The sequence below is a fragment of the Alexandromys fortis genome, unplaced genomic scaffold, assembly GCF_014885135.2.
Source record: "Alexandromys fortis isolate MF-2015 unplaced genomic scaffold, M_Fortis_MF-2015_v1.1 scaffold_0, whole genome shotgun sequence".
NCBI lineage: Eukaryota > Metazoa > Chordata > Mammalia > Rodentia > Cricetidae > Alexandromys > Alexandromys fortis.
In genome coordinates this window covers 44664614-44681400 of record NW_026067949.1, presented here as the reverse complement: position 1 = coordinate 44681400, position 16787 = coordinate 44664614, and the positions used below count along the sequence as shown (strand labels likewise).

The window sequence follows — 16787 nt, the reverse complement described above, 5'->3', positions numbered from 1 at the left end:
GCGGTTAAGAGCATTGCCTGCTCTTCCAAAGGTCCTGAGTTCAATTCCCAGCAACCACATGGTGGCTCACAACCATCTGTAATGAGGTCTGGTGCCCTCTTCTGGCCTGCAGGCATACACACAGAATATTGTAAACATAATAAATAAATAATTAAAAAAAATATATATGCCTTGGTTATAATATATATGGGCTTTGGTTATGATGTGTATGAGCCTTGGTTATAATGTACACAGGTCTTGGTTATAATGTAGATGAGTCTTGGTAATAATATATAGGTATAAACATTTTCCTATTTCAGCATCAAAAAAGAAACTTAGGGCCTATAGAAATGGGACCAAATGGGGAAGGAGGTGGGGACCATAACTCCAGTGTCATCAGCGAAATCTGAAGCCTGGAAGATGGTATAGCCTGCAGCCCTGCTGGGCCTCCTCCAGGCAGGCCCTTACCCTGGGATTGCAGGAGCTGCCTTAATAAAAATACCAGCAACAGAGTCAGTGGGGTGACTGGGGGGAGGGGAGGAGGCAGGCGGACAGACGGATGGACTGCTTGCCTGCACAGGCAGGAAGGCAGCCCTGGCCATCTTGATGGGAAGGCCGGTCTTTTTGATGAAAGGCAGACAGACCACCTGGCTTCTCCTTGCGTTAGCAGGAACAGGTAGCATCCCAGACCCTCTAATTTCTCAAATCCCAGGACTTAAAAGAACACAGGTGTGCGGAATGGTTTTTTTTAACACAATGAGAGGCAAATTACCCCTAACAACCTACGCGGCAAGGAGTCCAGGCCATGACCTAGTCCAGGTGTTGGTAGATCGCGGAAACAGATTTAGCCCCCGCTTCCTGTCATTGCCGGTAAGGTCTTACTGGCTGGAATGCAGACATGCCCATTCATTTATATTACGGTCTAAGGTGCTTCCCAATGAGACAAGCAGAACTGGATTCAGTGATGAGACTCTGGTCTGTAGAACTGAATCAGTGAAGAAAGTCCTCTTGCTAAGTCCGCTTTGCTCCCTGGTCTGACCCAGAGGGGTTAAGGACATGAGAGGCAGCAGAGCCCAAGACTTGAACTCAGGCCCCTGATGCAGTGTTCCTCCACACTGTCTGGCCCCGGCCACTGCATCCAACTTTACAAAGTTTCTTTGTTCCACTTTTGAACATGGAAACAAATACACTATACAAAAGCCATTTTTCCATCAGACTTACTAACCCTTAAATGTGCTTGGCTTTATGAACTTGGTTTCTGGTAAAAAAAAAAAAAAAACCAACAACAACAACAAAAAACATTGCAACCATAGAGAGACCTACTATACCCGCCTTCACAGAACCGCATCCTAGCTGGCTGAAGACAGTCTACACACCTGCAGGACCAGATTACATGACAAACGGCTGTCCTTGGTATGAGATTTACATTTGTTCTCACAGAGATGCTTACGGGAGTGCAGTTTCACTGTGTGGGGAACTAGCCCAGAAAGTACTGAACTTTCTCTAAAGTGGTTCCAAGAGAGAACTCCTCCCACCAAAGGGGCTGTTCAGACGATTGGAGACTGTTTCACTCAGCACTGGAGGCTCCGGTTCTTTGGCCAGCCATCAGTTCTGTGGCTCGTACATTTTACAGCGTGTCCTCGTGGGGGCCACAAGAGGTGGAAAACAAGTCGCTCAAAGGCACTGCAGCTTTTACCAGAAGAGGCTCAGGGTCCAGAAAAACCTCACGTTGGCTCAACTGAGATCGTCCTTAAGCGCACTGCTCAGGCTCAGACTGGACGATTCCTTCCTCTACCAGGAGGTGGCGACCTGGCCTTGAGCCTCACTTTCCACAGTGACTCAGAGCCACGCCTCCAATCAACCCAACCAGCAATCTTACTCCACCATGGCAAGCTCTATCAGAAGGTGGGCAGTTGCTAGGGTGCTGAGCCTAGCTTGCTTTTAAATTTATTTTTATGTGTAGGGGTGTTTTGCCTGAATTTATGTATGCACCACACGTGTGCCTGGTGCCCAAAGAAGCCAGAGGAGAGTATCAAATCCCGTGGAACTGAAGCTTCAGATGGCCACGAGCCTTGATGTGGGTGTTGGGATCAAACCACTAAGCACCTCTCCAGCTCCAATCGCCTCTTCTTCCTCTCACACTTCACCTGTCCATCCATCCGTGAGGTGGGAAATACATAAGCTATCTAAGCTTTTCCCTTTCGTACCCGCTTTCAGAACTGAACACCAGTGTGAAAATTCAAGAGAACTTGAGGGCTAGAGAGAGGGCTCAGTGGTTAAGCCACTGGCTGCTCCTACAGAGGACCCGAGTTTGGTGCCCAGAACCCACATCAAGTTGCTCAACTGTAATTCCAACACCAGAGGATCTGACACCCCCTGCTTTCTGGCCTCTGTGGCAACGCACACAAGCACGCACACACACACATGCATGCGCGCGCGCACACACTCTTTTTGTAAAAAAAGAGTATTTGAAAGCTAGTGGCCTCAGGAAGTTAAATCTGTTCAGCACAATGAATGTGGCGAATGTGGGTCAGTCACTACACCCCACAAACAGAATTTTGGTTGTTGGGGTTAGGAGCCAGGATTCAGAACAACCCCCTTTCCCTACCTATGGAACTTTAGGCAGGTTGCTTACATTTTGAGTGCTTTGAAGGTTAGCACTTGTAACAACCCCTCCGGAGTGTCAGCAATAAAAACACCCACTTCACTGAGCACAGCCCCCTAAGATTTGCGCTATTAACCCCTCCCTACCAAGCCGCTGTAGTACCAGAGCCCCAGTCCCGACAATCCATTCCGGGGTGCACCGATACACCTTCCTGCACAGCCAAGACACCTGTCTGATGTGTGCACTCCTACCTGAAGGGCTTGCTGTCGGGGTCGGTGTCCTTGAAGCCCATTTCCTCAAGCTTACAGCGCCGGTACAACTCATAGTGGCGCGTGTGCGTCTGCTCTCGCAAGTCCTCCATGTTCACGCGGATCAGCATCTCCCTCAGCTTCACGAAATCACAGTGGTTTTCATTCTCCACTACAGGAAACCAGCAAAGGGGAGGAAGGCCATTACAGCGAAGTCACCCACAACAGAAGTGACACCCCTGAGGGGTTGTCACCGTCCCTCGGAGGTCTCAGAGGCATGGAGGATGCCGTGGTGGTCCCTCCCTCCACTCCCAATGAAACACTAACCACGATGGTGGAAAGAGGGTGCTGAAGGAGGGGCTCCCCAAATCTTTCCTTTACCTTCCTGACAATTCTGCCATGCAGACTGTGGCAGAGGTCTGGGGTGCCAGCTGACTGCCCCACAGGGGTAACGTTTGGCTCCAAAGTGGGATTCCTACCATGCCGTGCTGCCCCAACCCAGCAGGGCAGTGTTTAAATACCACCACTATTCCCGGTCACCTGATATGAAATAACATTTGCTGAAATAACATTTCCTTGGAAAACGGCTTTCCCAGCGACGAGGAAGAAACAAGAGCCCCTTGTTGGGAGACTTGCGCTCTCTCCCAGCTTTCCGATGCTTTGCTGGTGCCACTGGCTCAAACTCCCTGGGAAGGACTCTTTTCGTCTCTTAGGAATTTTTATTAATTTCCCACACAGCCCGACATCTTGAGGGGCTGCCTCAGGCTCAGGGCCTGCAGCTGCTGCTTAGCCTCTCTACCCGACAGAAGACCGTTTCTTTCTTCCTCAGACCCACAGTGGCTAAATGGCGCCATTCCTTCCCACCTGCACCAGGCGGACACCTCCCTAGACGACACAGGGAGAGGACTGTGGCCATCATTTCTCCACCACACGCACTAACGTGAGAGTCCCTTTCCCACGACAAGACATACCCTGCACCACACCCCAAGGGTACTGCCTGGCCTTGGCCATCTTGTTGCCAATCTTCACTTCTTCAGTGCTGCCAACCACAGCAAAGGGGAGATGGACCTGTCGGGCAACAGAAGAGGCAAGCGGTTATGCTCGGCAGCTCCAATCATAGCCTCTGGCCCCATCACCCTCCCTGCTAGAGAGGGGCCTCTTTATGTAGAGAAAAGGCGGTCACATGAAGTGGGGGGAGAACGGGGACGGGGGACAGTGATGGACTGACGGACCCTGTAGCCCTTCATGAAGTATATATACTCTCTCCAGCCCAATACAAACTAGATTTGAGGATCAACTTGAGCCTGAGTTGCATGTCATCTATCACAGCTGCCACCCATTACCTGTGTCCACAGGATACTTAAAACATGACTTGTGGAGGACTGGAAAGATTGCTTAGTGGTTAGGAGCACTAGCCGCTACTCCATGAAACCTAGGTTCAGTTCCCAGTTCCAGAAGACCTGATGTTCTCTTTCTGGTCTCCATGAGCACTGCATGCACGTGGTACATATGCAAATCACTCCCACACACAGACAGAATAAAAGTAAATCTCTCGACATATACATGGCTTGTGGGATCAAGATGATCACTTTTAAATTTCAATTACTTTTTAATTGATTCACGTTTAAATTTAAAAAATGAAAGCAATGCAAAATATCTTCCCATTAAATATTAAATTTATTGATTGGTAGGAGTTTGCATTTCATTTAGCTTTGAGCTCAAACCAAATCTTTAACAAAAGATACAGAAGGGCTTTATGAAGGCAAAGAAAAATTATCTTGGGTAACTGTCTTCATACTAAAAAACCGTAAAGCATGTTAAGAATGACGAATGCATGATCGGCTTCTTGATTGTAATTTCATGACAGGTAAATGCAGATCAATTGTTTCTGATGGATGTGAACTTTGACCTGAGGCTCGGGGTCGTTAGAAGCAAACAGTGGATTCCAAAGGCCTGCAGTGGAACCGCTGCACTGGTCAGGTATAAACAGACTACGCCTAGCTTACATTGTATTTCTTCTAAACGTGGCTTTTCTACTTCCTGGCTCTGCAGATGTGGGGTGGAACCCAAGGCCCTGCATGAGCTAGGTGTGAGCTGACCACTACTGAGCTGAGGCCCCAGCTCCACAACTATTTCAGATGGCTCGTCAATACACAAACGTCAAGTCAGAAATACACTTTAGCCCAAAATACTGGCTCCAGCCTTGCACCCAAGCTTAGCTCAAGCAGAGATGGTACGGTGTCCAAGACAACGGACTCTTCCACACGGGGTTATCTGGTAGCTATGGCTCCATCCTGGCAGTGGGGGGGGAAAACTGCTTTCTACTAGCACACAGGAGTCAGGAGATCTGAGGTGGCTGCTCTGAGAATTGCTTACGGCTCCCTGTCCACTGTGGAAAAGGGATCGAAGGTTTTCAAGATGAATCTTCTTCCACACAGAATCAGGCAGCATCCACAGCTCAGGCTGTACACATGGCTTCTGTGTGATGCACAAGATACCTGAGTTTCCTGGTCCAGGGTACCTGAGACGGCTCAGCAGTTACAACTGAGTGCAGTGCTCCTACTGAGGACCAGAGTTCTGCTCCCAGCACCCATTTGGGAGGACAGGGGCGCACAACCACTCCAGCTACAAAGCCTCTGCTCTCAAATGCGCATACTCACAGAAAGATATACACTCATTCACATAATTAAAAATAATTCTGTTTTGTTTTGAGACAGGGTCTAATTATGTAGCCTTGGTTGGCCTGACATTTGCTATATAGACCAGACTGGCCTCAAAATTACAAAGATATGCCTACCTCTGCCTCCCAAGTGCTGGGATTAAAGGCATGTGCCAACCACCCTCAGCAGGAGGTCTCTGCTGTGAGCAGTGAGCCTTAGGAAGACACTGCAGTTGCTAGTCTTTGCACACACTAGTTAATTGTTAGCATACACTTGCACTTATTCACACTGTCAACATTCACACTCAGACTAGAGAAAGGCTTGGCTACCCCTCTGAGCCTCAGTAGTCTTTGATATTGTCACCAAGCCAACAATACATGTTTCGTCGGGACTTCAATAGCTCCTTACACACAGGGCTTCCTTGGCTCTCCACAGAAGGTATTAGTATGAGCAAAGTACAATAACATGCTTTTGAGAACCATTACTTCTGTATACTAAAAACTAATTTAAAAACAAAAGCCCTTATAACTCCCCAAAATAGGTAAATAAATTATGACTGAGGGAAAAGGGCAATTGATTCAGTCAAGGTGGTTTATGCCCTAGCATTCAAGAGGCTGAGGCAGGAGGATCAAAAGTTTGAAGTCAGCCTTGGCTATACTTGAAGTCTGAGGCCCAGCTGGGCTAGAGGAGACCTGGCCAGTGAGATAACACCTTCATCTCCTGATAGCTACCTCTCTGCGGTGGACAGCATCCTCTTACCTTCCCGTTTTCCTGCAGATTCAGGGAAGCAGCTCAGAGTGGAAAGCAGTACTGAACAAAGGGAGCCAGGCAGCCGTATTTCTGCCAGCATGGACAGAGCAAGGGCTCTTTCCTGTGAGAGGCTTTGTATGAGGTCCCAGGCTAGTGTCACAAAGACACCCCGGAGAAATCAATGGTGGACAGAAAGCTAAAACAATCCTGACTCTCTTCCCTACTTGACAGCTGGGGAAACTGAGGCACTGGCTAGTTTAATGACTCCAGCCACAGCAGAGCTAGAGCCCCACTGAAAACCCCAGCGCAGGCTTGTCCAGCCCCTCGATGCTGCCACTACACACGCGTTCTGGACGGCCTCCCTCCGCTCCCCACTTGACTGATGACTTACACTCATGGTTGCATTAATCTCGGCCACCGTTTCCTCATCTGTGGGGAACTGATAAATCTGGACTCCGTTGCTGACGAGTTCACTCATGATCTTGCTCTTGAATTTGTGCAACTCGTTCTTGGCAATGGTGTCTGCTTTTGCAATTATTGGAATGATGTTCACCTGCAAAGCAAGCATGCCCATGTTTACACTGTCCCGCTGCGAGAAAGAAAACTAGACAAAGAAACAGAAGCTGTAGGGCACCACCGTAAGATGCAGATGATGCCGCCAACCAGACAACCATGAGAAGTGAGATGCAGGCACAAATCATCTGAGCTCGCCATCCTCGCATCCCACACTGGCACTTGTAATTTCCTCTCCTGCACCGCCTCCCTCTTTACACGGTAAAAGGAAGCGCTTTTACTCTATGACAACAGTGACAACGAGGGAGTCGGGCCACTTTGAATAAACAGCTACTCCTTTCAGGGGCATGGTTTGTGGAGACCCAGGCAGCTCTGTTAAAGCGGAGCATCATCGGCACTATGCAGGACCCCCTTTCCTTTCTGAAAATTTGGGGGATTTAAGTGTTAAACCAAAAATAAAATATTTTTAAATTACTTATTTTTTTAAATTTCCCAACTCAAGAGTTTTTATCAAATGACCTTTTCATCCAGGATCAAAAGCAAGGCTCACCTGAGCGTGGTGGCACACACATCAAATGCCAGCACTAAGGAGGCAGAGTCAGGAGGATGAAGCGGTCCAGGCTATCTATCCTCAGCTACACAGGAAGTCTGAGGCTGGCATGGGCTACGTGAGAGCCTGGCTCAAAAGCAGCAAGGCTCACTTTCAGTCTCAGTTACAAACAGGGGAGCATTTAGAGTTTGACATTAATGACAGACAGTCCAGGGTCAGAGCCAGGACACCTGGGAATGCAGGCACAAAGCCCCAAGGTAGGACATGATTTCCTACTCCCCGCTGAAAGGATGCAGTCTTTTCAGAGAGGGTCTCACGGAGCCGGCAGCAAACCCACTCAGGGCTCAGGCTGGCTGGGATTCTGATTCCCCTGTCTCCACCTCCTTAGTGCTGGGATGACAAAAATGACATTTTTTTTTTTTTAGTTCATGGTTAATGATGAACTTTTTCCCTCTCTCTTGTAGGCACAGGGGTTTTAGAGAATGTTACAGACAGCTACCTAGACTAGACTCTCTGCCTAGTTCAGGAGCCCATGGTCTTTCAGTCACATTTGAATATTTTGCTTTTCCCCTTCAAGGGCCAAATCAGAAACTCCTGACAAACCAGAACGAGAGATATGCTGAAATCTGTCTTCAATCTCTCTCGCATCCTCCCAAACGCCATGGGCTTGGGCTTCCTCCAGTGGAGGGAAGCATCCCTGACAGCAGATAAAGGCTTGATCAGACCCGAGGGGCAAAGCTTACTGACTACCTGTGCACAAACTTCAGACCGAGATGCAAAAACACAGACAAAACATGGCTTTCTCAGCCAAACTGACCAGGGTAAATAGAGACACCAACTATCATATGAGCAGGTAATTACAATCTTCTAGAATGATCATAACTGATCATCTTCCCTTGACCTTTTTCAATGAAACTGAATTAAAAAGACTGAAAGATGGCACCTAGATCCCCGATAATATTCTGAGTTGTCTGAAAGTTGAATCTGCTTAGCGGTTGGACTCTTTGGTTTGTTTGGGTTTGTTCAGCCTCTGGTTTTTCCCTTTTCCTTTCAACTCCTTTCCTGAATATCTCTATCAAATGGATGTTTAGAGAGCAGAAGGGCCTGCAGGTTTCCAAGGACCACGTGGGATCTGCCACTACCAAGACGGGGCAAGGTAAAACTCCCAGGAACTGAAGTCCAGAGAATTGAACAGAATGAGGAAGAATGTCTGTTATCCTTGCAGAGTCCGGTGGGGATGATGGTGGTGGCGGTAATAATAATAATAATAATAATAATAATAATAATAATAACTTTAAGGCCAGTAGAGTTTCTTTCTGTAGAGCACCATGAATGCTGGAAGCCCAAAGAGCCTGGCTGGTTCAGAAAGGAACTTGGGGACAGGTCAATTACTGAACATTCTCTCTATGTTTTAGTTCTCTGCAGAGAATCTCTTTAACAGTTTTTTTTTTTTTTTTGCGGGCAGGGGGTGGGTGGGTACAGCCAAAAACACATCCCAGAGTTTTGATCATCCAGTGAGAATCTCCACTGCGTGCCAGAGGGGCTCAGAGTCTGGGGGAAAGTACCACAGCTTAGTTTGTGGTTGTTCCTGATGCCCTTGTATCATCCATTTCAGAACATAGTGTTTTCTGTTTATTTCAAAACAGAAAACTAAGTTAGTTATAAAACTGGAATCAGATTATATCATGCCGACAGGCCCCCTTCCTTCAAGAGCTATAGAAACAGAGGCTACAAACATGCCAGGCCCAGGGCCAAAAACGAAGCGCAGACTTTATTTTCTTCTGAGACGAGTGCAGTTGAAAATCTAGAAGGCTGAGTGTCCTCAAGCAGGCAAAACATTAAAATATGATATCATTCTAGATTCAAATTATAGCCAGGGCTTTATAGGCCTCCAGGAGGGCAAATAAACTCCATGTTCATCTACCAGTCCCAGTCTAAGAACTAAATGTAGGGCCATGTGCTGGTTTTGTCTTCTCTTGACCAACACTCACAAGAGGTTTTCAGGCACTCATCTCATTCGGACAACCTCTATCTCTGTCATCTAGGAAAGAAGAAAGCGTTAACAAAACCCAGCTACATGCATTCCAGAAAATAACCTGGGCCCTTAGAGAAATGGCGCCAGGGTGGATAGAGCTGCATCCAGTACCTTGCTGTCTAGCTTCTTCATGGTGACCAGGTCCAGGGACTTCAGGGAGTGGCCCGTGGGGGCGATGAAGTAAAGGCAGGCGTGAATCCTCGTGTCATGGTAGTTGAAGAGAGAACGTTTAATTTTCAATTCCTCTTGCAAGTAGGCCTCAAACTGGGCATCAATATATTCCACTATAGGCTTGTAGCTAGAATGCAGAAGAACCATTTTTCAATTTTTTTAGTCTCAAAAAAAAAATTTGCAGGTTGGGGCAAACAGTCTTCTGGGAAACATGGGTGACTCGCTCTGCCCTAAGAGCCAGGGCCCAAGTTCTTCACCTTCCTGCCTCGACTCCCTTCCTGCCTTCCCTTTCTGTGTTCCAGCAGCACACAGCCATAGTACTGGCCCCTAGACATCCGTCCTCTCGTGCCTCAGATCTGCTCGCAAGGTCCTTTAGCTCAACCCTCTAAAACAATCCGTCTCAATAAAGTGATTCTGACAGCTTCTAATGCCTGCTTGGCATTGGTGCAGGGAAAGACACCAGCCTGCGCCTTCAGAACAAAAAGGACATCGCTGTCCCCAGCTTTCCTCGGGTCCTAAGCACATCCCTTAGATGCACGCAGGCTGAACTCTGCATTCCCGAAAGTTCATCAAGACACTGAAGAGCCTGGGCAACTGTGATTTAAGATTCTGTCCTCTAACCATAACTTTGTTCCCCGTTCTGCCACACCAAGTCACAGCTAACTCTGTCTTGGATGACTATGGACGAGTCTATTACCTGGCCATGAAAATCATCAACAGCCTATCAGAAACACATTCTTCAGGAAGTAAGCAACAGGTCCACTAACCCTTTCAGTCTCTAAGGGAACCAAGCAGAAGGACTCGGTTTTAGCAGCAAAGGCACAGATCTGTTAGGAACGCAGGCATTACTTCTCTCCAGACTTACTTTCTGCTGTGAGTTTGTTAGAACAGTTCAGTAGTAAGAAAACAAGTCTTTCAACATCCAGATCCTAGACCCATAAATTAAACTGAAAGCTCCCAGAGGACGCTACAAAACCTTACAGTGGGATGAAGCAGATGTCCCACCTGAGGAGAGCGGAAGGGAGCGCCTGCATGCGTGCGTGCAGGTGTGGGTTAGAGGGCAACTTCAGGCACTGCTCTTTCTTTTTTTGGGACAAGGTCTCTGACTGGCTTGGGGCTTGCCAGGCAGGCTGCTAGCTGGCCACTGAGGACCAGGGATCCGCTGGTGTCTCCTCCCCAGAACTAGAATTACCAGCCCGCAGCACCACACGTGGTTTTTGGTATGTATTTCAGGAGGTGAACTCAGGTCCTCATGCTTGCATAGCGAGCACTTAAATGGAATGAGCCATCTCCACAGCCCCTTGTTTAGGTGTTTGGAGGCAAAGTCTCGATAAGTAGCTAGCCTTGGACTTGCTATGTTGTCCAGGCTAGCCTCTGCTCAAACTTGTGGTATTCCTGCCTTAGTTTCCCGAGTGCCCGGACCACATGTATGTATTCCTACACTTAGCTACTAAACACTGCTCACTTTATTTCTTCTTTGATGATCTGATCATAATCCACTGGAAGAATGTAAACAGTCTCTCTACAGGTTTAACAAAAAAAGGTAGACTATGTCTCATCAATTAAAATTAGAACTGTGAAACTCCAATGCAAAGGATAGCGGTTGATAACGAGAATCTTTAGTTTCTCAGTTTCGAAATATAGGTACAAATTACATAACAATACCCACATTCAATGACATTTCCAGGTAGTTGTGTAAGAGAATCATGGATTCAGGTCAAAGTGCCTGAGCCCTAAAGCCAGCCAGCATCATAATCACCATCCCCGTGGCCTTGGACCATCCCTAAACCTTTCTGTGTTTCACTTTCCGATAAACAAGCCAAGCACCAAAATAACAGCTCGAGTAGATCCTGGTACACACTTCTAATCCTAGTACCAGGAGGCAGATGAACCGAGAGTTCAAGGCCAGCCTCAGCTGTGCAAGTTCCAGGCAAGCTTGGGCTACAAGAAACCCTGTCTTTAAAAAGGTAAAATAAATAAACCCAGAATGCAGTAAATTCAAGGAAAGTGGTTGGTTTTTTTTTTTAAAGGAGGAGGGAAAAGAAAGCACCCCAAGAACTCCACACCCTTTTCAGTACCCACTTCCCTAGTACTGAGCCCCACCCTGTGGGGAAGTGGACAGCCCAGGAGGTCACCCATCATGTCTGGGGGGCTGAGCTGCAGGGTTTCCTAACTGGGGCAGGCTGTTCTTGTCAGCAGCCCCTTATCCCACCAAGAAGAAGATACTACCAATGTGTCCTTGCTTCCTTGTTTCTGAGTCTGGGCCGTCCCTGCCTTGTCTCAGGAGCAGCTCCAAGCTTGGTTCTGCTTTCTGCTAATTTCTACTAATTTCTACTAATTGCCTCTGGTCTTAAGCCGCCTCCACGCTGGGGTGGAGTGGAGTGAGAACACGGTGGAGATTGCTTGGAGAGCTGGGATCCTTTGCTCTTTTTGTCCCTTAGGCCTCCTTTGCTGCTTCTACCAAACTCCTGCCAGCCCTTCACCCTCTCTTCCTCTGTGGTTACCCTGGAAACCACACTTATTCTGACCATCCCTTCGATGACAAGCCACAGCCCTCTACCTCCAGCCCAGTCTTTCCGCTGAGTTTTAGATCCCTGCACCCAACTGCTTACGAATCTTTCCGATGGGTCTTCTCTTTACACCCCATAGGTGCCCTTCCTCCCTCCTTGCCATGGTCAGCCTGTGGGTGCCAGAACCAGGAGTTCAAAATGCAGCCCCTTTCCTTCCCAGCCAAGGGTGAAATCTCCAGCTAGCACACGGGAGCGAAGGCCTAGTCTGTGAAATAGAACTGTCCCTACCAACATCACTAGCTAAGTGCCAGGAGGCTTTTTAAAGCAAGGAGGAGGGAGAAAAAGGACCAAAAAGAAGAAAAGGAGAGAGGAAATGATATCATTCTAAACGAACAAAAGCCACTGGGCTCTCGGAGAACAATTTCCTTAGGCTAAAGTTTCGTTATGGGAACGAGACAATGAAGAGTTTCCTCTGGGGAAACAGGCCGGCCTGTGGTCTGCTCTCTCCTCAGTCTCCTTGAAACAAGCGGCCCACTGTGTCTCAACCCCTTCCACTCTTCTCTGCACTCCCAGAAAGATAGAGCGGAACCTAAGTGCCTTTTGTCCCCATCGCTACAGAAAGGACACCTGTCTAGTTCTGCACTGCCGAGTCCACCGTCTGGATTGCGGCCCTATCACGTGAGCAGGAGGTAGGAGCGAGAACAAAGGGGTTGCTATACTGAACATAATCTCCTTCTCAGGGACCATCCCTTCCACTATGCATTCTGTGCATATGCTTCTAGCCATGAGGACACAGTGAAATGAGATGCGTTTGCCCTCAAATCGCAGGGAAAAGCCGTTCTCTGCGGATTTTTTCTATGATCATTCTTGCAACATGGCCAGTGGTAACGTAACCCAATTTCCCATGATTACCGTGTGATCATGTTTTCTCTCTTCTCTCACTATCTGTTAACCAAAGACCATTCTCCTTACCTCTGGGTGCCTCTGCCAGGAAGCTGACTAGAAACCTGAATTGGAAGGGCCAACACTGCCCTTCACTGCTGTTTCCTAACTATGGTAGAGACAGGGATTCTCTTGGTGGGCTGGACCGTCCACTTTCCAGGCAGGTAGGTACCTTAAAGTTCATGGCACCTCCCAAAGGTGGGGCAAACTAATCTGGTTCTAGTTAGGGAGCAGGGCTGCGCTGGCTCTTGCCTTTCCAGATCCCCCTCCCCTCATGCATGAGTACAGACAGCCAGAGCAAGGAAGTCCTTAAACAAGACTTAAACATAACAGGAAATCCTCCCAGACCCCTCTCTTCCTGCCTCCTTCTAGCTAGCCAGGGCAGGGGCAGATAATGTTCCAAGAATGCTGACACGTCCCAAGTCTATAAACACACTGGGACATTCCTGAGGCCCTGAATCTATGGCAGAAAAGCTTGCCTAATAGAAAAAAAGATAAGCCTGACTTTGAGAAAGTGCATCCCTTCCTATACGGTTACACACTGATGCAAAAATGCATATCCCACTTCCAATATTCTGATGGAAAGAGACTGTCCAGCAACTGCTTTTAGATAAGCCATTTAGGTTTATAGTCAATTGTCAACAATGCCTTTTGAGGCATGGGTCTAGAGCTTCAAAAGTCATTCAAAAAGGTTATGCAAGAGTTGTCAAGAAATTAAATAGGAAAAAATAATTGGTATCTAGGTTAGGTTAAAAATCACACTTCCTGTCTTCGGAGTCTCCTTGGAAACTATTACTTGACCCATATGAGTCAGCTCATTTCTTAAAGAGGACTCCAGATGCAGAGACGAGGATCTGCATGTGCTAGCTTAGCTATTCGGCAGCTTGTTGCTGGCCACTGAAAACCAGTCTGAGGGGAAGTCTCGGTTAGGGTGAGGCAAAAGGAAAACCAGGGGCGGTGTTGAGGCAATGTGGTCCTTCTGCAGATGTTAGATGAAGGCCACTGCTCAGTCCTGTGGGAAGCCTGACAAGAATCCAACCAGGGAACACATAAACACGAAATTCCCCAACTCCCAGAAGAAATCTATCCCACAAAGAGACAAGAGACAGGCTTTCCACTGAGCATAGTCCTATACAGCACAGGGAACAGACGCTGGCTCTGTCTCCAGCTCCCACAATGCACCTGCCTCTGTCTCCAGATCCCATAATGCAAGTGTGCCCTTCTCCTGGTCCCCAGGATTTTCTCCTCATGTGTTGCACTTCACATTAAAATGGCCTTCAGACACAACCTCCCCACCACCATGGCTAGGCGCTGAGAGTCAGAGGGAGGTCAGACAGAGCCTGGCGGGCCCTTCCCCAGGGCAGTACAGATGGCCCTACTTTGATCATATGCAAATCAAGTCCTTTTCACTAAAGTAACAGTTGCCCACATTACCACAGGACAGTGTCTACTGTGAGTGTTTAAAGTACTCTGCAGATAAAACAATAAAACAGACCGCATTGCTCAGCTAAAGAATGAATGACACATTTCTGTCAGGAACTGCGGCCCTAACTTCTACTGGGTACTGTTACAATGTATATAGATGACACGCATTCCTACACAAAAGATTTCAAATTCCACTTTACAGGATACATCCACAGAAATACACACACCATTCTGAGGGAAGGATTTTTTAAAACTCTGTCACAGACACATTTTGTAAGCAGAACATCCCAAAACTGCTGAACATGAAAAGGAGAAATACAGCCCCATAATGCAGTCACTATCCAAAAGGGGTGAGAGAGCCCCATAATGCCGTCACTATCCAAAAATGTGTCTAGAATCATCTTTGGGCCCGAGATGGTTTCGGCCTTCTTAAATTGCTTTTTGTACGAGCATAACTCCTGAAGGTCTAGAGGCCTCCACACTGAGAAGGCAGGCAGTCTGCTACTGATGGAGACAGGGAAGCATCCTGGGGCAGGCAGAATACCCATGTTAGTTGTCCACCTCCCAGAAGGACCATGAAATCTACATGGTCTGGCCTTGGTCTCGTGGTTTTCTATAAATTATAAGGCTGCCATAGGCATGGTGGTAGAAATGAGGTTTTCTCTAATTGGTTTGGCCAACCTGCAAGGAAACCCACTTCACAGGGAAACTAAAGCAGGGGGTTATGGACCAAAGACTCAGCTCAGTTTGAGAACAAGTGGAACATTTTAAACAGTTAAACATCTGAAGTGAAGATGGAAGACCAGGGTCACTGACCAAGAGGGGAGAGGATGTGGCCCTAAGGACAGTTAACATACGCATCATGGCTCTCTGGCAAGTTCTAAGAATTAACAGCTTCCCTCAAAGAGGCAAACAGCCACTCGCAGGGAAGACCCACACTTCTGTGGCTTTACAAAGGGGCTGGGGTTTCCCAGAATAAAAGCTCGCTGCAGTATTTTACAGTATAGCTTCAAGTCTATGTGATGAGTCAGGGCCCGATTTTAGGACCACACAGAATCCCCTGGTATTGAGCGACCTCTACCTGTGCACAAACCACCGTGCCAAATGCTTTTAAAACATTTCACTTCTTTAGTAAGAGTTGTTTTCCCACACATACACAGGAATTTATAGTGTAAATTACCTAGTTAGGTAATCCTCTCTGCACAGAGGAAATTTTAATTCATTAAAATTTGGGGTTTTAAAAGTTGAGCCAAATTCCGCATTAGGCTCAACTCCCTGACCCCCAGTTGTTATTCAGACACTATTTGGTAATTCTGCAACCAGAGTCTTCTTCTAGGCCTCTGAATGTATCTGGGATGGATCTTCCTTGAGATGGAGTTTCCTTGAACTGCCTCTCTCCTGACCCATGTCTACAAAAATCTTCAGACATACCTGTCATCTTTATTAATCTGATCTCCAAATCCCACCGTGTCGACAATGGTTAGCTTCAGCCGTACGTTGCTTTCCTGAAGTTCGTAACTTCTGGCTTTTAACCGGACACCTGGCTCGTTGTGAGTAGCGGGGTCACTTTCAAACTTGGTGTTGAATAAAGTGTCCATCAACGTGGATTTGCCAATACCCGTCTCACCTATATAACCACGAAAAGAAAATCAAAACTGGGTTAGGCGGGGAGGGCAATATTCCTGGAAATTCCACTGTGACTCCCATAGTTCTTTCTTTCTTTCTTTTTTTTTTTACTATAAATTTTTTTTATTGAGAATAAGAAAAAAAAAAGTTTCCGCCTCCTCCCAGCCCTCTTCTCCCCCTCCCCCCTCTCTTTTCCCCCTCCCCCCACTCCTCTCCCCCTTCCATAGTTCTTTCTATGGATGGTCTATGGATTGAACACTTCTTTAGGAAAGCCTCTAAATCTATCAACTATTCGGCAGAAGAGGGCTTGAAGTCACAGATCAGGATATTTTCTAGTAGCCAGGCCTGATGGTGCAGACTTCCTATCCCAGCAACACAGGAGGCTGTGATAGCAGAGTTACACGTTGAACAGCTGAGCGAGACTGCCTCAGAATAAAAAGTAAACAGAAATGGCTAGGGATACAGCCTAGTGGCAGACCCGCCTGGCACACAGGAGACCTTGGTTGGAAAAAAGGATATTTCTAACCCTTAGATAGTCAGTACCTGTGAGTCTGCCTATGGCCACTTTGTATACCACAAGGATAAAAACTATCTCTTTTTCTCCTGAATCAGCCTGAAAAGATTATTATCAAGGAAAGATACATTAGTGGATTTAATGTTTAAAAAATGTATATGTTTCAAAGCAACTGTTTGATAACAATAATCACCAAAGTTGCTACTTTGTGCCAGGCCCAAGATAGGAGGTCCCACACAGTCTCTCATTTATTCTTCCT

At 47.2% G+C, this 16787-nt stretch overlaps 1 protein-coding gene across 3 annotated transcripts in view; it reads right to left on the bottom strand.

The window, feature by feature from the left end:
* Septin11 (septin 11) overlaps nucleotides 1–16787 on the bottom strand; it is an 84432-nt gene that overhangs the window by 13134 nt on the left and 54511 nt on the right. For all 3 annotated transcript variants that reach the window (XM_050150328.1, XM_050150327.1, XM_050150325.1), the window contains exons 3-7: nucleotides 15820–16015; nucleotides 9452–9638; nucleotides 6634–6795; nucleotides 3804–3900; nucleotides 2836–3004 (exon numbers count right to left, since the gene is read on the bottom strand). In XM_050150328.1, the coding sequence (XP_050006285.1) occupies nucleotides 2836–3004; nucleotides 3804–3900; nucleotides 6634–6795; nucleotides 9452–9638; nucleotides 15820–16015 (811 nt within the window). The remainder of the gene's footprint in view (nucleotides 1–2835; nucleotides 3005–3803; nucleotides 3901–6633; nucleotides 6796–9451; nucleotides 9639–15819; nucleotides 16016–16787) is intronic.